The sequence below is a fragment of the Debaryomyces hansenii genome, assembly GCF_000006445.2.
Source record: "Debaryomyces hansenii CBS767 chromosome A complete sequence".
Lineage (NCBI taxonomy): Eukaryota > Fungi > Ascomycota > Pichiomycetes > Serinales > Debaryomycetaceae > Debaryomyces > Debaryomyces hansenii.
In genome coordinates this window covers 79,547-104,235 of record NC_006046.2, presented here as the reverse complement: position 1 = coordinate 104,235, position 24,689 = coordinate 79,547, and the positions used below count along the sequence as shown (strand labels likewise).

Here is a 24,689-nt window from a genome sequence, read left to right as displayed (position 1 = left end):
ATAATTCAATAATGCGCTGATTACGCTGAAAATACGAAATGCATATAAACGGCTAGAATCCACGTGTCTATGGGCTTTGACAAAAATGAATCTTGTGACCAATTAATCATTCCTACTGATTAGGAACCTTGATATCCATGGTTTTTTCTTAGAAGAATTTGTACTAATATAGCATCTAAACGAAGGGTACCACGGGTCATGAAGATATCCTTCTAATAATATACCTATGAATATCACACGATTTATAGAGCATAGACGATACCTTACTGGAAATTTACAGAGCTATAAACCATTTATAATTCTAGGAGTCGTAGGATATATTGATAATAAACTTACTTGCGCTAAGGAGGCTATAAGAGACTTAAGAACTTTTATTTGAACGTGCATTTTGAAATCGCAAGAAATAATCCACTGAAATACCAACTACTATTAAATCTCTCAATTAGGTTACAAGCATACCTGAAAGGATATCAAGAAGCACTATTTCAACTACTCAGGAATTCACGGAATAGAATTAGTTTACTAACCCATGATCCATCACGTGCGGTATAAAAAATCTGAAATTCGAATATCAGTGTTTGTTTGGAAACTAGACACCTGGACCAATATATTTTGTAATAGGAGATATGACTAAAGATACCTTGTTTAAGAAAGCAGCAATATCTGCTGAAATTATGAAAAAGTCACTCGAAGGCAACAAAGAATACGAAAAAATGCTAGCAGGAGAGACGTACAATTCCTTCGACAAAGATTTGATATTGGCCCGTACGATCACAAGTGAAATTGCAAGTGAATATGCTGATATTAAGTTGACCGATCATGATTATGACATTGCGAAACATCAAAAATCAAGGGCCGATTATTTGTCCAAGTATTTGTTCTTTAAAAATGTGCCTGACATTTACATTGAACCGCCATTTTTTGTTGATTTTGGCTGCAATATAAACTTTGGTGTCAATTTTTATGCCAACTTCAACGCAACGTTCCTTGATTGTGCACCAATAACATTTGGTGACAATGTTCTTTTGGGAACTAACGTAACGTTCACTACTGCTGGTCATGCGACCGATCCTAAAGAGAGAATGGATGGGGTTGAATTTGCCTATCCCATTAATATCGGTAGTAATGTGTGGTTCGGTGCAAATTCGATTGTATTGCCAGGTGTTACTATTGGGGACGGTGTGGTGGTTGGTGCTGGCAGTGTGGTAACTAAAGACATTACTAGTAACTGTGTCGTCGTTGGGTCACCTGCGAGAGTGATTAAACACTTGAAGCTGAGAGAAGAAAGAGAAATTGTAATTAAAGAGGTCGATACTTAGAAGAATGATAGGAACATTAATGTGAAGCTTTAATTTCATCTTTGAAAATCCTTTTCTAGAACGCGTCTTTGAACCTTCTGATGGGTCACTATATGAAAGATTACGAAAAGAATTATGTTGATGAAAACAACACAACAGTTAGTAAATTATTTAAGAGAAGAAAATGTTATGGATAACAGGACGTTGAATCTATTATATTGATTAGCTGAATACTATTTTCAATTTTCAATTGTGGCTTTTTAGTCGTGGGATGCTTAAGGTAAAAATGACATAAAATGAGTTGTATATAATTAATGAATTTTCATAAGAATTAATACCTAGAGTATCCAGCGTTTGCCGAAAATTCGATTACAATAGTCTAATTTTCTCTAGATTTGTCGTACCTCAATACAGCCCTTAATAATACGTTGAGACCATTATCGATCAGCTCAGGACTAGAAAATTCTTCAGGACTATGACTAACACCATTGCGCGATGGAATGAATATCATAGATGTTGGACACCTAGAACTTGTTGAACAAGAATCATGGCCTGCGCCGCTCACAATTTCCTTAACGTTATTATTACCATATAAGTCAATGGATGCATTTTTAATACAAGAAATGCAATTTTGGTGGAAATTAACAGCCTTCGAATTAAATAAATGTTCCATTTTCAATCCCAAAGGTTTTGAAAATGAATCGCCACTGGCACTATTGATAATTTTATTAAATTCCAGTTCCAACTCTACATGCATTTTAGATAATGTATGATCCGACACATGTCTAGCATCATAAATAAAAGTCACTTTATTCGGAATGACATTGACTACTGCAGGCTCAACGTTAATAATACCAACACTAACTAATCCACTATGCTTATAACCAACTTCATTGCACTTTGCTATCATTTGAGATGCGGCATATAAAGCATCTGATCTTACATTTAATGGTGTGGTACCCGTGTGAGACGAATTCCCTACGACTGTTACTTTGTACCAGTCATAGGCTTGGACGCCGGTTACAATGCCAATTTTTTTGTTTTCTTGTTCCAAGATAGGGCCTTGCTCAATGTGTAATTCAAAATGAGCATGAAGGGGATTGGCTTTGTAGGAAGCACAAGTTTCGCCATTATAACCAATGTTTTTCAAAGCATGTGCAACCGTGACTGGATTTTGATCTGTGACGGATTGCAAATCCATCACAGACTCTTTTGTTACGTTTCCTGCCCAAAGCGAAGAACCCATAATTGACTTTGGAAATCTTGCACCTTCTTCGTTAGTCCAATTAACCACTGCAATAGGATAATTTGGAACATACGCATTCTCTTTCATAATTTTTAACACTTCTAATCCAGCGAGAACCCCTAATACACCATCGTATCTGCCCCCCGTTGGCTGAGTGTCCAAATGTGATCCGATAGCTGTAGGGTGTCCGGTATTCTTACCTGGGTAAATAGTAAAAATATTGCCGACTTGATCGACCTTTATATTACAGCCTAATGCCTTGGTTTCAGTAATAAACCAATCTCTAACTGCTTTGTCTAAATCACTTAACGATAAACGAGAAACACCAGTTTCGGTAGGAGGGTTTCCCCACATTCCTTTGGCCCCAAACTGCGCAGTGTGGTGAATATAATTTAAAAGTCTGCCTTTGACAATTGATAAGGATTTACTCATATTGCTTCAATATTTGACAATTTTTAAATCTATCAGTATATTTGCAATTTATTTCATTCCTCAAGTAATGTTGGTTGAAGTCGGAAAATAAATGCGACAACTAATGGCGGAAATATTGATGCGCTTATTTCCCTATATATTTAATATGTTGCGATTTTATCTCAAGTTCAAGTCTACATTTCATAATGACATCGAAAACTGAACCACCAACTTTATACTACAATAAAGATGCAGTAGCATGGAATTTATGTGGGGATAGATTAGAGGAGATTGAACGGGATGTTTCTAATTTCCATGAAACGTTAGGTGGATATGAACCAACACCTTTAACTGAATTACCAAACAGCCATGAGTTCGGTGTAAAAAAAGTTTTTATTAAGGAAGAATCGTCTAGATTTGGTCTTCCTTCGTTTAAAATATTAGGCGCTTCGTGGGCAATTCATAAAGTACTTGTTTCTGAATTTAGTTTGCCCAGCAATACAACGTTCTCTACTATACAACAGCATATAAGGACAGAGAATTTAAAGAATACGATTTGCTTGGTTTGTGCCACAGATGGCAACCATGGTAGAGCTGTTGCAAGAGTAGCATATTTATTAGGTATCAAATCTGAGGTATATGTTCCTTCCAACGTTTTACCTAGTGAGCGTGCAAAGATAAAGTCAGAAGGTAATACCAATCTTACAGAAATAAGAGGAGATTACGATGAAGCTGTTGAGACAGCATATAAATTTTCACTCGAAAGTAAGAACAGGTATTTTATTCAAGATACATCTTTCACGAACTATACTAATATTCCACAGAGCATCGTGGAAGGATATAATACGTTACTAAATGAAGTTGATTCGGAAGTTCTCAAACAAACTGGAACCAAGCCTGGTCTAGTCATATGTGGTGCAGGCGTGGGCTCCTTTGCCCAGGCAGTTGTGACTCATTATAGGGCTGGATTTAGAAAAAACTCTAAAACTAAGGTGATGATTGTTGAGCCATCGCTTTCACGTTGCTGCAATAAGTCTCTTACTTTAGGAGAACCTTCGAGATGCGATGAGATACAAACGACACCAACTATCATGGATGGGCTAAATTGTCCAACAATTTCTGAATTGGCATTTCCAATTTTAAAACTGGGCCTTACATACTCGCTGATAATTGACGACGATGAATGTCATTCGGCAGTTGAGGAATTAGATGGGTTTGGTATAGCAACTGGTCCCTGTGGTGCAGCGCCATATGCTACCCTTAAGAAATACTTTAGAGAATTGATTTCTGCTGGTGATTTAAATGAAACCGATTCAGTTGTTCTCATTTCAACTGAATATAAAAGAATATATAATGTTCCTAGCTCATCAAGATTATAATTTATATAAAAGAAATTTATCTTACTTTTTCATACCCTTCAATATTAGTATTCATTTGCTTATATGCGATCTAATCACTAACACTTCGTGATGTTCGCACTCTAAGCACCCCACACAAAATTGCAATTATTCTCTAGATCAAATAATTGTGAAACAATTTCTTTTATACTAACTTTGTTCAGTTTCCTATAAAATTGAAGAAACTGGACGAATATATACATTATTTATGCAACCTTTTACACTTGCATGTCTTTATATGTATTTTTCTTTTATTCAGAAACTAAAGGCAATATTAGAAGAGATTGGCCAAATGTTGGATGAACATATGCCTGGAAATATACACCGCGGCATCTTCACCTGATAAGGAGTTGATATTAAAAGTAGAATTTATATTCCCATTGCACTCATTTTGCCTCAATAACTGGACCCCACTCTCCATCGCTCGCAATACACTGTGCATCCTATCTGATAGTCCTCTGGGTGATATACTGCAAAGCTTGTCCTTGTTATTACCTCGGATGTATTACCAACATTAGCATATCAATGTACTTCCCAGTTTTGCAGTAGAAATAGGATACTGTTCGGATCCAATTTTCTTATGACTTTGTGTAATACTAAGATATCAAAAGAATATTATGATTCAACTTAAGACGTAATTTTGTTTCTCCCGAAGTCAAGTATGAAAAGGAAATGCTCAAACTCGTATGTATATGAGATATCAACTGGACATTCAGAATCACTAACAAATATAGATGTAGCTTGTGTAGGTCATTAAAAGTACGCAAAATATGAATACGAATTGTTCTGAAAATAATACTAACTTAGCGAGAAAAAATGTGATGGTGGTAACCCCTGCTCTAGATGTGAACAGAGAAAAATTGCTTGCAAATATATATTTGATGACAAAAGAAGAAAGAGAAGAACATCCTTGAGTCATATACAAACATTGGAAAAACATGCCTTTGATCTTGAACAAACACTCAAGAATTAGTTGAATCAATTGAAAAGCCAGAAGAAATAATCAAGACGTTAAAGCAGATATCAGAAAGCGATTTGGGCATAAATATTCAATCCGATCTATCTAGCGATGTCCAAGGTATTAAATTAGCACCGGTAATAGTGCAAGATGCAAAGTCAACTTCAATATTTGGTCCGGCAAGCATATATAACGAATCGTTGTTAATAGCAAACGAGCAACAAACAAACGACAACAGTTCAGTAGATCATCCGAAGGGTATGGTTGCTAATACTAAATTCAACTTTAGTTTTAGACAGAGTGAGATACAGCCCCCAAAGGAAGTAAAAACAGCTGTATCGTTGTTTTTTCAATTTCAGTATCCGTCCGTTTTTTCTTTTATTCATAGAGAATCCTTCCTATATTATCTTTTAAGTAATGATTATGATAATGATTTCGTTTCAGAGGATCTTGTGTTTGCAATTAGTGCCCTAGGTTCTCGAATGAGTGAAAATAAAGATCTACAATTGAAATCAGACTATTTTTATGATCATGCGAAGTCTTTAGTCTTCAAATCAAATGAAAATTTGTGTTTTACAAATGAGACTTCAATTTCGAAGTTGCAAACATTATTGTGTTTAGCATTATATGATATTGGTAGAGGGAATTTAACGAGCGGCTGGCTACTTTCTGGACTTGCGTTTCGCATGGGATTTGATTTTGGGTTTGAGTTAGATCCAAAAGAGTGGCAAATATTAAATTTGGATCAAGATAACCAAGGAAGGATAAAGAAAAAATTGCATACAGATTATCCTTTTCAAATTCACAATGTGAAAAGTCGTATTTATTGGGGCTGTTACATTGCAGACAATTTTGTAAGTCTAGTACTTGGAAGACCTACAACTCTCAAATTATCTGATACTAATATGCCTGAATCGGAAGATATGGGAGATCTAACGAATATTGAAGAATATGTGTATCATAATCCTCAGACAAACTTAATTCAATCTGCTTACCCTACAATTAAAGCATTAGCTGAACTTATCAATCTTTCTAATTATATACTAACATCTGTATTTGAGCCACTCATTAATTTACCACAAGAACAATTAAATATTGAATATTCTAAGCGATTGAAAAAATTACATTTTTATAATGGAAAATTACGTAAATGGAGATCTGAACTACCTTACGCCTTACAATGGAATCGTGGAAATATAGAAAATTCTTGTAATGATATATTCTTGCATACACATAAGTGTTACTTTTATATTGTTTCCCTATGCTTAAACAGGCCATTTATACAACTTTCTGTTACCATGGAGGAGGATTACGAGATATCACCTATTTCGATTTGTGACAATATCGTTGACGAGATTGATGTCATAGTTTCCAGCTTGGAAACTTTAAAGGGAATTGATAGCAGAGCTGTCGGTATTCTTTTGGTGTTTTGCATTATTATATCCATAAGCACCTTATACATTAGGTTCTCGATACTGAAAGATATGAATGAAAAGTTTGCAATTGAGTCCAAACTAATGAAATTCTCTAGTTTTCTCGATCATTGTTCAACTATTTGGCATGTTGCTAAAAAACCATCTGAAATCATCAAGAAAAGAATCAGCAATATCTTGAACGATTTTAACGCACATAGGGACAAACCGATAGGTCAATCCATAAATAAGGTGCTGACTACACAGGATACGCTTATTAATGTAATGGACCATTTATTTAATCCGAACGGAGGTGAAATTGGAAATCTGTCTCTTTTACGACATGATTTGACAAGCATGGATTGGGATAACTTTTTCGACTTCGATTTAAATTTTCACGATGTGCATAATATATGATTATGTTTCTTGTGTTAAGATTTGAACATTAATAGACAATGTACACGTCAGTGGCTTCAAGTCGTATTTTTCATTGAAAATTACAATCATAGTCGTGAGTTGCACTTACAATTAAAAATATTCATTAAACCATAAATGGAAGTGATTCTTTAACGAAAGAGTGAATTATAGGAAGCATTGTGGTCCATATGGTGCATTCATATTATAAAATTGACTCAAATCACGTGACACACGTTATTTTCCCTTTGCCAAGCACACAGTTGTCCTAAACTATGGCTGCAAAATGGTGAAGTCGTAATATTCATAAGTACCAGGGATAATTTTTCACATATAAGGGTCTGATTTGTCCCTCTATTATGATATGTTTCTAGTAACGGCTATCTTTAAAAATGGGATTGAAATTGTTCAAGGGATCTTCTGATTCCGAGAAGCTGCAACAAATTGAAGTGGTTAACAAAGAATATGAACTTGAATCGATTAGCTCAGCTGAAAAGCTAGACCATGTGTTTCAAGACCCAATAGTTGCAGAACATTACTCGAAATTATATGAAGCTTGTGATTATGAATGTAAGGATTGGTTTGATCCTGAATTTACTTGGACTGCGGAAGAAGATAAAAAAGTTGTGTGGAAAAATGACTGGTATGTCACTTTTTGGGCCTTTTTTATGTTTACTGCGTTAGATTTTGATAGGAACAACATATCGCAGGCATTATCGGATAATATGCTAGATGATCTAGGACTTACAACTAATGACTTCAACGTTGGCAAAACAATCAATCTAGTCTGCTTTTTGTCAGCAGAATTACCATCCCAGTTAATCTCAAAGAAAATTGGACCAGATATTTGGATTCCATCGCAGATTGTATTATGGAGTGTTGTTTCTATGGCACAAGCTGCTATTAAAGGTAAGGCTGGTTTCTACATCACTAGGGGTCTTTTAGGAGCTCTCCAAGGAGGTTTCATCTGCGATATTTGCTTATGGATGTCTTACTTCTATACATCTAAAGAATTCCCGTTTAGATTGTCTTTGTTTTACATTGCAAATCCTATGACTTCAGTTTGGTCTAGTTTATTAGCATTTGCATTATTGAAAATCAAAACTAGTTCAATTCCTGAGGGTTGGAAATGGTTATTCCTTATTGAAGGTGCATTTACGTTACTTGTTGGCTTAATATCCTTCTTCAAAATGCCAGCTTCAGCCGTTCAAACAAAAACTTGGTTTCGTAAGAAGGGTTGGTACACAGATAGAGAAGAGAAGATAGTCGTCAATAGAGTCTTACGTGATGACCCAACTAAAGGGGATATGAATAACAGACAACCGGTTAGTCCCAAAGAATTGGCTGCAAGCTTATTAGACTATGATTTATGGCCTATATATTTTGTCAGAATATTAGGAGATATTGGTGCAACACCTACTAGTACATACATGACGTTGACATTAAGAAAGTTAGGGTTTTCAACGTTTAATACTAATTTATTAACAATTCCATTCAATGTCCTAACAGTTATCACGATGCTTGCAGCTGGTTATCTATCGGAAATTTTTAAAAGTAGAGCCTTAGTTCTTGCTTCTGTTCCAGTATGGATTCTTGCTTGTTTATTTCCACTAAGATACTGGCCGGGTTCACAAATTAATGTATGGGGAACTTATGCTATTCTTACTATTCTTCTTGGAGCTTGCCCAATATGGCCCTTGTCTATTTCTTGGTGTTCTGCCAACTCGAATTCAGTTAGAAATCGTGCAGTCTCTGCGGCTTTAGTTAATATGTTTCTGCAGTCCGCCGGGATCATCTCGGCAAATATTTATAGAGCAGATGATGCCCCTGCTTATCATAGAGGAAACGTTGTGTTGATTGGATGTGCGTTTGGGGCTCTAGGTGCTTGTATCTTAGCTAGATACTACTATATTTTCCGGAACAAACAAAAAGATAGAGCATGGAATGCACTTACAATTGAGCAACAAGAGGACTATGTTAAAAATACTTCAGACCAAGCCAATAAGCGTCTTGATTTTAAATTTGTCTACTAGTTTTGTATTATTGTACCTACTATTGTTAATTAAAATACTTTGTTTAAATGTGAGTTAATTTTTATTTATTTGATATGACGTAAATTCTAAAGGAGAGAGACGAATTGACTCCAAAACTTGACTTATTCTATGGACTGCAACAGATACTACTAGAAATAAAAAGCCATAAACTTAGAAAATTCTCATAGATAAATACTTTATAAAAAAAATCTGTAACTGTCTGATAAGTTTTCAGGTAATTTTCTCTCTAATTTTCGATTATGAATATAATAAATAAGAAACTGAATTGAAGAAATTAGAAATCCACCGAAGACCATACAGATCATGGCAAGTGAAGCTTTGTTATACGTGGGAGAATCATCAGCCCTAAATAGTTGACTCCCAGCCATTAAACCAATCATTGCGAACATAACCCACAATGCAATTGAAATACTTCTTTCTTGAGGCGATCTACAATTCAATTGTAACCAAGTATTCTGAACAGGATGGTAACCAACTGCAAAAGCATTTACTAAAGTCCACAACCCAAAAACTTTCCATCTATCCGAATTAACCCGAGGAAGTATCTCATGAAGAATTATTAGCGTAATACCATATAGAAGGGTTGCAACTAAAACCGTCAAGCCCCTAGCATTAGTTTTATCACTTAGCACACCGAACAAAAACACGACGAAAACTGCCAAAAAACCACCTACTGCAGTTAATGCGTTCGCTTGAATTCGACTAAACCCAGCACTTTGTATAATCGTAGGAGTATAAGTAGTTAACGGGCTCCAAGTTGCAAAAACAATAGCTGTTGCGAATAAATGTGGGTATCTTCTCCATTGTAAGACTGCGTCCTTTATGTGTTGTTTTGTAATTGGATGCAATTGTTCATCTGTACGTTCTTCGCTGGCTAATCTATTCTTAAGTATAAACATCTCTCGATCAGAAAAGAAAGATAGCTTCTTGGAAAGTAATGGATATGGATTCATTGGAGATCCAGGCAAGAAGAGAAACATTAATAACCCGACTATAATGGTTAACAATCCTTCAAGGAGAAATATCCATCTCCATCCAGCCATGTTTCCTTTTCCTGCCAACAAAAGAATAGCCGAACAAAGTATTGGACTTAAAGCGTATCCACCAAACATTCCAAAGAAATAAATAGATGTTCGTTTAGCACGTTCCTTCTGTTTATACCTATTTGAAGTTAGTACGTGATTAAAGTAATTTTGTTTGAACTAACTCGTAATACTATTCGAATTAGCAAGAAGTCATTTGGCAAAAGATAGGAATTAAGGTTCAGATCAGATACAAAAGGTACATACCAGTTCGAGATTATATAACATGCTCCTGGAATATAGCCGCTTTCTGCAATCCCAAGCATGAAACGAGAAGCATAAAATCCCGACTTATTCTTTAAAAAGATTTGCATGATAGCAACAAAACCAAATACCAAAATCTGGAAAGGAAGCCACTTTCTAGGACCAAATTTCATTAGTAGCATATTAGAAGGAATTTCTAACAAGAAAATACCCAAGAACATTAACTCGTTTCCAATGTTGATTTCAGCTTGGTTAACATGCACATCTTCTTTGAAACCTCCAGTTAATGCGCTCGCGAGGTTCATCCTATCAAATTGAAACACTGTTAGCCCAAGAGTAAGTAAAAGTAAAACCACAAAATCTACTTTTAGAACAACGAGTCGTTCTTCTTTTGATGTCCAATCACCATTAGTGATGGAATTGCTAGAATCGTTCTCGTAGGTATCATTCTCATGACTTACTATGGACGATTTGGATATCTCGTTTTGTTTCTCCGCATGGATAATCATGCTGATAATCTACTATGATAGTATATCAAGGTATAATTAGACATTTTAGTCCTATTTTGTACTAAAATTTTTCATAATGATTCGAAGCTGTCAAGTTGATAACTGTGGCAAGATATTATTCTACATTATAATAGTAAAATAGTATGATGTAGTGGTGATACGCGAGATTTGATTCTAAATTTCGCAATTTTTCCATAAAATTTCTGCAGCCACATTTTTGTCCTTTTTAATGCATTTATAATCCTTATTTTTATGAAGGTCCTCTGATTCAAGCCATAGTATATACAGATTTCATATTAATAATGCCTGTTAAATCTATTGCAATTATAGGAGGAGGGCCTAGTGGGCTCATTACATTGGATTCGTTGATACGCGAAAAATTGTTTGACAACATTAGGCTCTTTGAAAGAAGAAATCAGGCTGGCGGCTGCTGGGTTTATGACGATAAGCCTCCTGAACCGTTGCCAGAAATCCAAAAGTTGAGTAATAGAACTGCTGATGAACCCGTATCAGTCCCTGAAACGTTACCTAGATATGTTCCTAAATCGAGTAAGCAAAGATTTCTTGACACTGCTACATATTCATATTTAGAATCAAATGTTGAAGCGAATGCTATGGAATTTTCGGAAGAGCCATTCCCTGTTGGAGGAAGTAATATTTCTGTTGAAAAATATGGGAAGGATACTCCATTCAGACATAATACAGTAATCAAAGGCTGGCTTCATGATTTATATAAGAGAAAAGGATACGATGATCATGTTGAGTTTAATACTTCTGTCGAATTAGTTTCCAAAAATGAAGCCACTAATCAATGGGAAGTAACTTTAAGACGGTTTGGTAAAAAATATGATTATGTGTGGACCGAAAGCTTTGATGCAGTTGTAGTGGCAACTGGACATTATGACGTGCCATACGTCCCTAACATCCCTGGCTTACAACTGTTCTATAATAATCCAAAAAATACTGTTATACATACTAAGGCTTATAGATCAAGGGAGTATTTTAGAAATAAGAAAACGATCGTTGTTGGTGCCTCGGTTTCCGCAATGGATGCTATTCAAGATATTCTACAAATATCTGACAATAAAATAATTTCTTCCCAAAAGAAAACCAGTCAACCCCATACTTATTTTGGTAATGCTGCATTTGACCATCCATTGGTAGAAAAGCATGGTGAAATCGTAAAAATTGATAATGAAAAAGGTATAATTTACTTTGATGACGATACGACCGTATCAGATGTCGACAGTATTATCTTTGGAACTGGGTTTTCTTTCAGTTACCCGTTCTTACCTAATTTAGATCTTACTGGTAATAGAGTTCAGGGCCTATATCAGCATATTTTTAAGATTGGTGATGAAACTTTATCATTTGTTGGTGCTATCGCAGCCGGTTTAACATTCAAGGCGTTCGAATGGCAGGCTGTTTCCGTTGCGAGAGTATATTCAGGAAGGGCCAGTTTGCCATCTGTCCAAGAACAAATAAAATGGGAAGAGGACAGAAAATCAGTAAGAGGAAATGGACAGAAGTTTATTACATTGTATCCACATTTTGAAGAATATTTTGAAACGTTGCGTAAATTAGCAGGAGAAGAAGGTCCTGGAGGAAGTTACCAAAATTTGAAAAGTCATGGACTGATAACTTTCTTAGGGGCCATCAAAGAAGAATTAATTATTGGATTGAAAATAATCATAAGCAAGAACAAAGGCTAGAGAAACAGAAACAATTAGGGTCGAATGACGAATCAGATTTACGTGAAAATACACAATCTGCTGCAGTCAATGGATCTGTTAAGAAGAGAAGTATTCATCTTTGAACGATTCACATATCAAGGCTTTGAAAAATCACATAGATAGGAATATAGAATTATATATTAATTAGTATTTCCTTTAAATTCTAAAACAAAACAAATTCTATAAAGTATCTTAGGTCTAGGAATGACAATATTAATATTGATCCCAAGTCCAGGAATTATTTCCCGGATTAACTAGTTCGTTCTCGTTCTGAGAAAATCTTAAACCATTATCAACACCTTGGGAAAGGAGAACATTCAAATAGAATAAGAAATCGGCCGGATTGAAACCCTGCGCATATTTGGCTTGACCAGCCTTTAAAGCTTCTTCAGCCGATTCATTTTTAACTGTAAGCTTCACATTATGATCCTTCTCATATCTTTCAACAACTTGACTAGGCGTGATTAAACCCGACTGGATTCTGACTTTGTCAGGCAATTTGGAAGGATCAATGGCCGCGATTGCTGCAACCGATCTACCAATATCATTAACGTGAGTAAAGGAAAACTTGAGATCTGGTTCTCCCCTGTAAGTAACAGTCTTTGATTCTGGATCAATACCCACTTGTCCCACGATTTCATATAAGAAAGCTCCTGGAGAAGCAAATAATGAAGTTATAACATCAACAGTTTTAATACCCACATCTCTAACTGCTTTAGAATGTTTTGTCTTAATATCTAAAAATCCGGGAAACACTTTATCAGACTTATCAATTTCTGTTCCAAATTGTGAGGGAATGAATAACTTAGGCTTAACTTGTTTGACCAAAGTTTCGACCGGTCCGTATACTTGAGGGCCAGATAATTCGATAATGACGTCGACTCCTTTGAATGCTTCAACTACCTTATCAGTTCCTTCATCATCTAAGGAACCTTGGATGTATTCAATTTTATCAGTTGAAGGTTTGGATGATCTCGATAATGTTTTGATTGGAAACTGAAATTTGTCTGCAAAAATTGAACTTTCAAAAGCATCTAATGTAGGCTTACCTAAAGCTCCTGAGGTACCAATAATAGCAACGGTTGGCTTGGTCATCTTAGTTATATTCTGAGTTTAATTAAAGAGTAGTTGTAGTATTAACTATGGTGGAATAATAAAACCCCATATTCTTGTAGTATTAGGACTCATATTTATACTTTTTTTGGCATATTTCTTGTGCCACAGTGCTTCCTTTTGCAAGACTGCGTCTGACTAAATATTGATTACAATTTTACCAATTCGCAAATCGGTCGGATTTGTCAGATTTACTAATGTACGTAATCACCAAATTTCGTAAGATTTTACCATTATGTCGTTAATTGTAAAGGTCACAAAGGTGGGTCACAAGTATAGTATGTAATCAGATAAGCTGTGGACTGATTCATTTTTAGCACAAGCAAGACGCTAGATCTATTAATAAACATTTGTAATAATAAGTGGTACATTTCCGTAATATATGAGAACGGTTAATTATGCTTTAACATCAGAAAAATTTAGCATTTGGAAAATTGCTGCAATTAGTAGATTGCTTACTTATAGAGAAAACTAATTTCATGTATATACTATAAACTAGTTCAATACATGAGGTTTTATACTATGCCCACCTATAGACTATGGCAGAATAGTTTAGGAAACACATTGGCACAACATGAACTTAGTTAATGAACGAAACGCCATCCTTTGGTCTCTCATCCACAGTTAATTTGAATATATCATTACGGGCGTAATGACCTGTGACGTCGAGATCATATCGTGCTTCCACAATCATGTCTAAATCTATCTCTGCTGTCAACAAGCCCTCTTCCCCCGTAAGGGGCCCAGCAATAATATCACCATATGGATTGACGATGACAGAGCCGCCATTGATGCAATTTTTGCCCTTTTCCCATTCCGGCAAATCTAAACCACATTCTTCAGGGGTTGGTAAGAATTGGACTGCAGATATAACAAACAATCTTCCTTCAGTACCGATAGTTCTCATTAATGATTTCCAAATATCACGGTCGTCCACAGTCGGGGCACAATAAACATTTATCCCTTTGGCATACATGGTTGCACGGTATAATGGCATATAGTTTTCCCAGCAAATAGCGCCACCTAGTTTACCAAGGTGTTTATTATCCGGTGTAATTAGACCAGAGCCATCACCCTGGCCCCATACCAATCTCTCAGAAGCTGTAGGCATTAATTTTCTATGTTTCCCAATATATCCTACCTCCGGATCAATGTATATCATAGTGCAATATAATGTTGCTCCATCCTTTTCTATGACTCCAATAACAAGGGTAGCACCTGTCCGCTTACTAAAATCCAGCAAAGCTTCTGTTTCAGGACCTGGAAGCGAAATAGCACTTCTGTGATATTTAGCAAATTCTTCTCGTCCCGATTGAGTACGATAACCTAAATACGTGCCAAATGTCGAGCCCTTTGGGTATCCCCCTATGGTCGCTTCTGGCATAACGACTAGTTGCACATTTAATTCTTTGATTCGTGATTCATAACTCATAATTTTTTCCATTGTAGCTTTAGTCCCTAAAGGAGATGCCCCAATTTGAAGAGCAGCAACATTATGTTTCATTTTCGAGTCGTAAAGATGATATTATAGAAGTATTCCATAATATCTTTCTCAAGTTCTAACTAGTGGATACGAGCAAATGTGTTTCTACCAGAAGTGTGATATCCTCGAAAAGCCATATTGCTACTGTAAGATTGACATATGCTCTATATGTCATGACAAAGCGTACACAAGTATGTTATAGATGTCGGGTTTTGAAAAAAGGGTGTTATGGTTCTGATGATTGTTGTATCAACTGCAGCGTTGCTAAAATTAGTTGCAAAACAACTGCTAGATTTAAACGAAAAAGAAAGCCGAATTCGATTCCAGAGCATACCTAATTCTTCTGAGATTGGAAATATAGAAATCGCTAATAGCCAATCTTCTCAAGCAGACGGGAAGTTCAAAGGTATTTACTTGTTGAGCTGATGTAGCAAGATTCTTGTTTTAGACTTTCCATATCCCCCACTAATATGTTTGTTTCCCCAGTTGAATTTCTGATGGGGTACTAATATACATAACCCCCACTGTAAATGAAAAACTATAAAACTAAATTAATTTCTACGATTTCAAAAAGTCTGTCTTTATAATACAAATAAAGATCGTTCATTGTATTAAGCATGAACAGGCAATCACCTCATTTTAACGCGTGGTCAACGAATCCACTTGAATCAAGAAAGGATGTGATTGAAGCTTTACATCAGCAATTGGAACCATTGATTCCCGCCTTCACCGATGATGGTGCAAGAGTTAGTTTGGCAGATACTTCTGCCGTGTTTAGCATGGAAGCGGCTGAATTAGAAGGGTTTGCAAGACCATTATGGGGAATTGTACCCTTCGTATACGGAGGGGGCGAATTCAGGCATTGGGATTTATTTAGAACAGGTTTATCCAATGGTACAGATCCAAGTAAACCAGAATACTGGGGGGATGTTCAAGATTATGATCAGCATTTAGTTGAATTGGCTGCTATTGGATTTGCCTTATGTTTTGTTCCAGAACATATTTGGAATCCTTTACTGGATGAAGCCAAAGACAATTTGTCCAAATTTTTGCTCAAAGCAAGGGAAAATGAATTTCCTCATTGTAATTGGAAATTCTTCAGGATAATGATTGATTTGGGGTTAGACAAGGTTGGTGTTACATATGATAAATCTCTTACGGAAGCCTACATGGCTGATATAGATACCATGTATATTGATGAAGGATGGTATGGTGATGGTGGCAATAATAGGATTGATTACTACAATCCATTCGCTTTACATTTTTATGGCATGATTTATTATCTCGCCATGAAAGATAGAGATCCAGAAAGAAGCAATAAATATAAAAGTAGAGCATTATTATTTGCTAAACAATTTATTCATTGGTTCAGTGATGATGGAGCCTGTATTCCATTCGGTAGATCATGCACTTATAGATTTGCCGTTGATGGATTCTGGGGTATGTTGTCATGTGTTATTAGAGCTGATGAAACCCCTGTCATTCCTTGGGGCGTGTTGAAAGGAGTGTACTTGAGACATTTGCGTTGGTGGTCGAAGCAACCAGTCTCATACTTCAAGACTAATATCTTGTCTGTTGGATTCAGCTACCCTAATCAGTTTATGTGTGAAAACTATAACTCTCCACAGTCTCCATATTGGTCTCTTAAAGCATTTGCATCGCTAATATTACCCGAGTCTCATCCATTTTGGACATCAAAGGAGGAACCACTATTGTTAGAAGACGTAAACCTTAAGGTTCCTGGAATGTTAATTTCACATAATAAAGGAAATACTGTCTCATTAACTAGTGGGCCATATCTGGGATTTATTAGACATCACGCTGAAAAATATAGTAAGTTTGCTTACAGCTCTAGATACGGTTTTAATGTTGAAAATAATTTGAAAAATTTCAGTTCAGCTTCTCTTGATAATATGATTGGCTTCAGTTATAATGATAGAGATTTCTTTTTTAGAGAATCAAATAAATCATGGATTTTCAGAGATGGATTGTACTCAGAGTGGTCACCGGCTGGTGCAGAGGATATAGAAGTCAAAACATGGATTCTTCAACGAGGAAATTACCATATTAGAGTACACCGCGTTGACAATAATAGTTCAGAAGATGTGGTATCACTGGAAGGGGGGTTCGCAGCTAATGTCATGCATGATGAAAATGTTAATAAATACATAACTGCTGATCCTAAGGCCATTGCTGAGATCGAAACTTCTAAAGATATTACTTTAATTCTTAACTTAATGGAAGACAGAAAAGCGAGAGTTTGCAAGGCAGAACCAAATAGTAATTTAATTTCGTCTAAAGTTATCGTACCCCAATTAAAAGGTCGTATCCCAGCTAAGTCAACTGCTAAATTTGCTTGTGCCGTTTATGCCCAACCTAAAGGCGAATATAATAGGGATAAATTTTTGGAGAGTGTAAATGTTCCAAGTGAGAAAGAATTAGACGTACTGAAGTCTGGTGCTGAGAGAGTTACATGTAACATTCCCAGTAATAATGACGAACTCATGGCTAAAATGATAAAGAAATTCCAGGAGACTGATTAATCGCCAAGTATTCAGTATTTATAGCTTTAAATTAATTCACTTAGATATTGAATAGATATATTCGTGAAGATAAATACATAATAGCTTTTATCATTTCTGTTTCATTACTCAAATGTCAAAACATTATGCTCATATTACAAATAGACAAATTACGGTCAAATCAATACAAGTGATCATGAAATACCAAAACCATACTCAACTGATTAGTCCGAAACATTCCTTCATTAATACTTCCCCCCACCAAGATAGAATTTCATTCTCAAACTTGGAATGGTCTTTCTTAGATGAGAAATGTACCGCATTTCATCACATAACTTGATCTTGTAAGCGCCAGTATGGTGGGGTATCCACAGAGTAGACCTCTAGTCATGAAATTTTATTTAAGTCGATGATTTCTAGCGTTTAAAACTATGAATATGACAAACATGTACAATTGCGAAAAATGGCAAGACAAGCTTACTTTGATGCAATCAAGGATAAATTATATGGGGACACTACTGTTGCAAAAATTTGGGGTGATGCTTATCCTGCTTTGGATGAGCCAGAGGCACCAACTGAATTCCCTGATTAGTCGAAAGGCAGTAGATATTCAACAACGGATGCAGATTATTGGACCTCTGGGGTTTTCCCGGGATCACTTTATGCCTTGTTAGAAATAAATGAAAAATATCCGAATTACTTCCCTTCAAAAAACGTCAGTCCGCTTAAATTATAATATGTTGCCAGGTGGTGGTCCGAGCCTTTAGTTGCTAAAGCAAAACAGCCATTTTTTGGATTTTATGATCATACCGGATTTTAAAAAAGAATACGTACGCACCCAAAGAAAGGTGTCTGAAGATCATCACTGCAGCAAGTTCACTTGCTAGCAGATTCGATGAGAAGACTGGTTGAATTAGAAGTTGGATGATTTCAATGGTATGAGACTCTCATCATATGGAAAAGATTTTATCGTTATCATTGATAATATGTGTGCAATTTATATTTATTGTATATAGGTGCATACTTGATCTACAATCGCTACAACACACGCTGAAACCACATTAAAAAACCATTTTAGAGAGGATTGGTCGTCGTATCATGTTGTGGTGCATGGGGGAGAAACGGGAGAGCCTACATCCAAAAATACAGAACAAGGATACGCTGATGATCATCTTGGGCAAGAGGTCAGGCTTGGGGAATATTAGGTTATGTTGAAACTTATTTCTTCATGAAGAACCAAAAGTTTTTAGACGTTGCAAAATATAACTGAGTACTATTTGTCTCAATTACCAATGGACGGTGTTCCACCATGGGATTTCCATGCACCTGATAAGCATATTAGAGATGTATCATTTGCTATGACAGACTTTTGGAATGCTTAAAATATACGAATACACTAAGGAAAAAGAATATTTGGATATTACTTTTGGAGCTAGTGAACGATTGTCTTAAACTCGCATTCAATGATGAAGCAGTGTCAAAGGATGATGGAACAGTTGAACTTGGTAGCACTGACACAATCGTAAACAGCTCAACGTTCATCATCCAAACTGTCCTGAAGAATGTAGAATAGCTGATCATGGATTGGTCTATGCTGATTACTACTTTTTGATGATTGGTAATAAATTGTTAGAATTAGGACTCTATAAGTAGTACGATTAATGACATTTATAATAGCTAGTTAGGTTGAATGACACATTTTTTTAAAATTTCCATAGTGTATAATTATGAGGTAGAAGATAAACAAAAATATTACTGCATAACTGAATTAAATACTGTTCTTGATAGTGGCCTTTTTTCCGTCCGCAATTCCCTTCGCAATTTGAAATCACTTCGTTTCGAATTTCAACTAAATTTAGAGTTATCTGTAATATCAAACATTTTACCTGTACATAGCATACAAGATCCAATTAGAGTACCATGTTTACTCCATTCAAACACGAGTCAGACAATAATATTGAACCAAATTTAACGTATCCAATGACAATTAAGTAAGGAATTTTGAGGGATTTTCTTTTGTTCGAGTGATGCGACTTCGTAGGGCATCAAACGCAAGTTTATGTATGTTAAGCGCGATTGTTGATTAAAAAAATTCGCCTGTGCTTACAACTTTTTGACTTGGATAGAATTATCAGAATACTTCACCTAACCCTTGCCAAAACATAGGCATCTTAAGTTGGAAATCATCTTCAAGCGGGTTGACCTGCTTTGGTTCCCTTCATTGATATATACCTATTTATTAAGGACCGATACGCCGATCAACAAATATTATTTAACAAAACGCGCTTTGTTTACGAAAATTACACTTGGAGATACGTGCATAAGGTGTTTTTTTTTTTGAAAATACCGACCAAGTTACATGACTTACGAGAAAACTCTGTATAAATAAAATCCAAAATCCGATTTTCTATTCAATAAGCCTCAATAAGCATAGAGATATTTTCACTTAACCTTAGTCATTCGTTACATACCCTAGAATAATGTTTGTATCTCTTATTGTATCACAATTAATTTTGTTAATCAAAATTGTTTCAGCTTTAGAAGTTGGCTCCAGCAATAATGTTGCCGTTTATTGGGGTCAGAATTCGGGAGGTTCGCAGGACAGATTGAGCACCTACTGTGAATCAGATTCTGTCGACATTGTCTTATTATCTTTTTTAAACAACTTTCCAAATGATTTCAACTTAAATTTCGCTAACCAATGTGGTATGACTTTCGAAGATGGTGTTTTACATTGCTCAGCAATTGGTGAAGACATCAAGACTTGTCAAGCTGCCGGTAAGACTGTCTTATTATCGTTAGGCGGTGGTATTGGAAACTATGGTTTCACATCAGACGCCGAGGCAGTAGACTTTGCTTCCACATTATGGAACAAGTTTGGTGCAGGTACCAGCGCTGATGAAAGACCTTTCGATGATGCTGTTGTTGATGGTTTTGATTTTGATATTGAAAACAATAATCAAGTTGGATATGTCGCTTTAGCCAATGAATTAAGAACCTTATTTGACCAAGATTCATCAAAGTCATATTATTTATCTGCTTCTCCTCAATGTCCTTATCCTGATCAATCAGTCGGTGACTTATTAAGCAACGCTAACCTTGATTTTGCATTTATTCAGTTTTACAATAACTATTGTTCTTTAGACCAATCAGAATTCAACTGGAATACATGGTCTGATTTTGCAAAGTCTGCTCCAAATGACGACATTAAATTATTTGTTGGATTACCAGGTGCTCCTGCCTCTGGAAATGGATATGTTGATGCCGCTACCGTTGCCAAGACTATTGATGAAATTAAATGTGATCAAGCTCTAGGTGGAATCTCCTTATGGGATGCATCCTCTGCATTTACTAACGTTAACGCTAATGATGTTAACTATATTGAACAAGTGGCAAGCATTTTAAATTCTGAAGAATGTAGTGCATCCAGTTCAAGTAGTGTTGCTTCGTCTCTGACAACGCAATCAAGCTCTTCTTCTACCTCAAATGATATGACAGCAAGTGCAACTTCTTCTAATGAGATTACTGGTGCCTCAAGTGCTCTGAGTCTTGTTTCAACTTTACCACATTACTCGAATGGTTCTGTTACATCAGGTTTAGTTTCTTCTGATGAAGGAACTACAGCTACTGTAACTGGTATTCAAACAACTATAATCACCGTTACAAGCTGTTCTGATAACCATTGTTCAAAGGTTCCAATCGAGACTGGTGTTACTGTTGTTACTGAAGGCTCTACTTCATACACCACTTACTGCCCATTAGACAATACCCCAAGCACTGAAACAGTATCAGATGTTGCTACAACTGTGATTACCGTTACCTCCTGTCAAGATAACAAGTGTGATTTTGCGACCGTAACTACTGGTCTTACTGTTGTAACTGAATTTGACACCGTCTATACTACCTATTGTCCATTGACTACTGAAAGTACTGCCCAAAACACAATCACCAACTCTGCATCTGTTACACAAAGTGACAAAACTATTGCACACTCTACTGTTTACCCAACTTCTCAAAACCAAACTGTTGCAGCTATCGAAACGTATGCTGAAGGCATGGGTAGTTTAGTTGCCGGTAGTTGGACTTTAGCAATTGCTGCTATTTTTGCTTCTTTGTTATAGATTCTGACCTATTGATGTGTTAGTTATTTACAATAACCATATCTTGAAGTATGCTAGATAAAAGCAAAAGAAATTACTACTGTTAACTCAGATATTTTAAATTATATATGAATTAATATTCGTAATAAAAAGTGAATAGTAAACCAACTGTAGAGATAACTCGTATAAAAAGAATAGATAGAATGTCGGACTCTTAGGATAGCGCTCAAATATCAATATTAGCGTAAAATGATAAGACTGAATATCAACAGCGCTTTTCTGCCAATATTGAGATTACTACAGAGTATTACACAATAATAAAAATGAAGTTTGGAAAAGTGAGATTTTCTAACGCTGACAAAATGATTATAACGTATTGATACTCTATTATAGAATTGTCGTTCTTTAACCGGGTATTTGAGTCCATGAAAACTTGAACATAAGCAGGGAGATATTTGCTCTTGAATAATATTTCTTGCGTGAGCCTTTGTAGTACTTTAAAAATTGAAATATATATATATAGCCAATTAATAGATTGGCTGAAAAGTTTTTAAGAGTTCATGTCACAAGCTATATGTCCTGATTATCCGTCTAATATGTTTAGGATGAAGTTAAATGTGCATTTCTACAACGCAATGCCAAGTAGAATTCCCATAAATGGAAATTTGCGGCATTTGTCTCGCGCGTCCATTATACCTTTATTGTCGGTCAAATATGTATAAGAAGGCATCTATAAACGTTTATCAGTTCCCTAATTGAGCTTTATTTCCGTACAACGAAAATGGGTTGAAAAACATGTATTAGTTAAAAGGATTTTTACAATACTCTAATTGATTCCTTTTATACTTATCAAATGTATTCACAACAGGTAATCCAGTCTCTTGAAAACTTAATCGTGAAAGCTACAAATATTAGTTCTAATGTAATTGTTAACGTAAACAAAAAGTAAATAAAAAAGAATATATTTTATAATGGTTAACGAAATAGATATTCCTTATTTTGAATTTTTGAATTTCTAGTACCTCATTTATGTTTAGAAAGATTACTATATGTCAAAATTCTATTTCAGTTATATTGATCAGACATCCCAGAAGGTTGAATATCAGAGTAACCCAGAAATCTGATATTAAAAATATTCATTGTTCTATTCAAAAGAACTGAATTCATACAGAGCAAAATTAACTGCTGGTTGGGTGTCAACACCATATACTTGAAATTCATTCTGTGCCCATTGTGGGTTATTAATACCATCAATCCATTGTTGTGGCTCAATCACAACACATCCATACTGTTCTAAATATGTTGTATCATTTCCATGTTGTTGGCTTTTCTTGACTGGAATTGTACCATCTTGTCCGTCGCAACTGTATATCTGTAAAGACTGTTGGTTTGTTTTTAACTCCATTTTAATCCCCGTTTTATTTGATTGTAAAGTAAGAAGGACCAAGTCTGTTGACTCGGGACCTGAATACCTTGGACGATCCAAAATAAATGCAGTATCGAGGCCAGTGCATTTTGGACCACAACCCCCTACTGCTTGCTTAATGTTAGTTCCTAATTCAATGGCTTCAATGAAATCTGTTCCAGCTTTATCTTGAACAAGGTTAATGTCACCCGTCGGAACCAAAAATTTATCGGTTTCAATGTATCTGTTTGAATATGGAAGCGACAAAGTATCATTTAAAACTGTAGGATTTCGAGCATCGGTAAAAGCGTTTAAACTCCAGTATATGTGGTTCGAAAGCAGAATTGGGGTAGCACCATCCAAAGGAATGCTCACTAGCCTAGTAGTCAATATTGGCCGCCTGTCTCTAGTCTTCACTGCATAAGTCGCATAAGTGATAACGCTACCTGGGAAGCCTTCATATCCATTATCTTCAAGCATAAATGTAATGCTAGATTCATTATATGATGTAACAGTCCAGTTGCGTTGATCATATCCAACAGTTCCACCATGAAGCGTGTTAGTTCCGTTATTTTCATTCCTAGGAACATGGTATGTTTCATCGTCAATTTCAAACGTACCTTTCTTGATACGATTTGCGTATCGTCCTACAACTGCACCAAAGTAAGAATGAACCGTATCAGTATCATTGATATATGCGTCTCCTTTGTCATACCCCACAACTACATCCTGTGGGTTACCATCTCTATCTTTTACTAATAAATGTGTTAACCTAGCACCGTAAGGCATGAATGTTGCCCTAATACCACTAGCTTTAATGGAATAGAAATCAACATGAGGGTTTGAGTTGTTGCTCATATTTTTTCCTCCATGATTGTCATTCGCTAAAATATCCGAGCCGTTGAACGATAATGCATTAACTAAATTGATCGAGACTAAAACAATAATTACAGTAAATAGTTTCATTCTTCTTTTATTGCTTCTAGTTGGTTCTATGAATCATCTTTGGCTGCAGTATATATATATATATATATATATATGAGACAGTAAAATCGACAGAGAGGTACTTGGTGTTGTTGCATTCTCCTCATTGCAAACAACTTCTTTTAATCTGCATTGTTCCAATTTGGTATAATGAATTACTTCTTTTGGCTATGGGACTTCAGATTACAGCTGAATTTAAAAATGTAATGTTACATTTGATTATTTGATTACCCCACATTGTCTAAATGTGAACTGCATCAAAAATTAAAATTTACCTGCGAGAATATTCAAAGGCAACAAATGATTAAACCTATAAAAAACAATAACTGTTATTGTTCAAAAGTATTAATTAAAGCTTCTCAAA

The 24,689-nt window shown here is 35.6% G+C and overlaps 13 protein-coding genes across 13 annotated transcripts; 8 read left to right on the top strand and 5 right to left on the bottom strand. All coding sequences in view use genetic code 12, as the record gives it.

Annotated features, from left to right (window-relative positions):
- Window positions 1-626: 626 nt before the first annotated feature.
- On the top strand, window positions 627-1,319 carry DEHA2D01166g (DEHA2D01166p; the record flags this gene model as incomplete). Its single annotated transcript, XM_458519.1, has 1 exon — window positions 627-1,319. One exon carries the CDS (start codon window positions 627-629, stop codon window positions 1,317-1,319), a length of 693 nt encoding a protein of 230 aa, XP_458519.2.
- A 358-nt stretch (window positions 1,320-1,677) lies between these two features.
- Window positions 1,678-2,976, bottom strand: DEHA2D01144g (DEHA2D01144p; the record flags this gene model as incomplete). The annotated part of the gene is made up of 1 exon (XM_458518.1): window positions 1,678-2,976. One exon carries the CDS (start codon window positions 2,974-2,976, stop codon window positions 1,678-1,680), a length of 1,299 nt encoding a protein of 432 aa, XP_458518.2.
- A 185-nt stretch (window positions 2,977-3,161) lies between these two features.
- Window positions 3,162-4,334, top strand: DEHA2D01122g (DEHA2D01122p; the record flags this gene model as incomplete). The annotated part of the gene is made up of 1 exon (XM_458517.1): window positions 3,162-4,334. The coding sequence occupies one exon, from the start codon at window positions 3,162-3,164 to the stop codon at window positions 4,332-4,334; it is 1,173 nt and encodes a 390-aa protein (XP_458517.2).
- Window positions 4,335-5,570: 1,236 nt separating this feature from the next.
- Window positions 5,571-7,139, top strand: DEHA2D01100g (DEHA2D01100p; the record flags this gene model as incomplete). Its single annotated transcript, XM_002770201.1, has 1 exon — window positions 5,571-7,139. One exon carries the CDS (start codon window positions 5,571-5,573, stop codon window positions 7,137-7,139), a length of 1,569 nt encoding a protein of 522 aa, XP_002770247.1.
- A 389-nt stretch (window positions 7,140-7,528) lies between these two features.
- On the top strand, window positions 7,529-9,169 carry DEHA2D01078g (DEHA2D01078p; the record flags this gene model as incomplete). The annotated part of the gene is made up of 1 exon (XM_458515.1): window positions 7,529-9,169. One exon carries the CDS (start codon window positions 7,529-7,531, stop codon window positions 9,167-9,169), a length of 1,641 nt encoding a protein of 546 aa, XP_458515.2.
- A 197-nt stretch (window positions 9,170-9,366) lies between these two features.
- DEHA2D01056g (DEHA2D01056p) lies at window positions 9,367-10,985 on the bottom strand (the record flags this gene model as incomplete). The annotated part of the gene is made up of 2 exons (XM_458514.1): window positions 9,367-10,351; window positions 10,480-10,985. 2 exons carry the CDS (start codon window positions 10,983-10,985, stop codon window positions 9,367-9,369), a joined length of 1,491 nt encoding a protein of 496 aa, XP_458514.1.
- Window positions 10,986-11,287: 302 nt separating this feature from the next.
- On the top strand, window positions 11,288-12,697 carry DEHA2D01034g (DEHA2D01034p; the record flags this gene model as incomplete). The annotated part of the gene is made up of 1 exon (XM_002770200.1): window positions 11,288-12,697. The coding sequence occupies one exon, from the start codon at window positions 11,288-11,290 to the stop codon at window positions 12,695-12,697; it is 1,410 nt and encodes a 469-aa protein (XP_002770246.1).
- A 234-nt stretch (window positions 12,698-12,931) lies between these two features.
- DEHA2D01012g (DEHA2D01012p) lies at window positions 12,932-13,813 on the bottom strand (the record flags this gene model as incomplete). The annotated part of the gene is made up of 1 exon (XM_458513.1): window positions 12,932-13,813. The coding sequence occupies one exon, from the start codon at window positions 13,811-13,813 to the stop codon at window positions 12,932-12,934; it is 882 nt and encodes a 293-aa protein (XP_458513.1).
- Window positions 13,814-14,411: 598 nt separating this feature from the next.
- DEHA2D00990g (DEHA2D00990p) lies at window positions 14,412-15,335 on the bottom strand (the record flags this gene model as incomplete). Its single annotated transcript, XM_458512.1, has 1 exon — window positions 14,412-15,335. One exon carries the CDS (start codon window positions 15,333-15,335, stop codon window positions 14,412-14,414), a length of 924 nt encoding a protein of 307 aa, XP_458512.2.
- A 596-nt stretch (window positions 15,336-15,931) lies between these two features.
- DEHA2D00968g (DEHA2D00968p) lies at window positions 15,932-17,857 on the top strand (the record flags this gene model as incomplete). Its single annotated transcript, XM_458511.1, has 1 exon — window positions 15,932-17,857. One exon carries the CDS (start codon window positions 15,932-15,934, stop codon window positions 17,855-17,857), a length of 1,926 nt encoding a protein of 641 aa, XP_458511.2.
- Window positions 17,858-18,299: 442 nt separating this feature from the next.
- Window positions 18,300-18,428, top strand: DEHA2D00946g (DEHA2D00946p; the record flags this gene model as incomplete). The annotated part of the gene is made up of 1 exon (XM_002770199.1): window positions 18,300-18,428. The coding sequence occupies one exon, from the start codon at window positions 18,300-18,302 to the stop codon at window positions 18,426-18,428; it is 129 nt and encodes a 42-aa protein (XP_002770245.1).
- Window positions 18,429-20,316: 1,888 nt separating this feature from the next.
- Window positions 20,317-21,957, top strand: DEHA2D00924g (DEHA2D00924p; the record flags this gene model as incomplete). The annotated part of the gene is made up of 1 exon (XM_458510.1): window positions 20,317-21,957. The coding sequence occupies one exon, from the start codon at window positions 20,317-20,319 to the stop codon at window positions 21,955-21,957; it is 1,641 nt and encodes a 546-aa protein (XP_458510.2).
- A 1,123-nt stretch (window positions 21,958-23,080) lies between these two features.
- DEHA2D00902g (DEHA2D00902p) lies at window positions 23,081-24,307 on the bottom strand (the record flags this gene model as incomplete). The annotated part of the gene is made up of 1 exon (XM_458509.1): window positions 23,081-24,307. The coding sequence occupies one exon, from the start codon at window positions 24,305-24,307 to the stop codon at window positions 23,081-23,083; it is 1,227 nt and encodes a 408-aa protein (XP_458509.2).
- Between the last annotated feature and the right edge of the window lie 382 nt (window positions 24,308-24,689).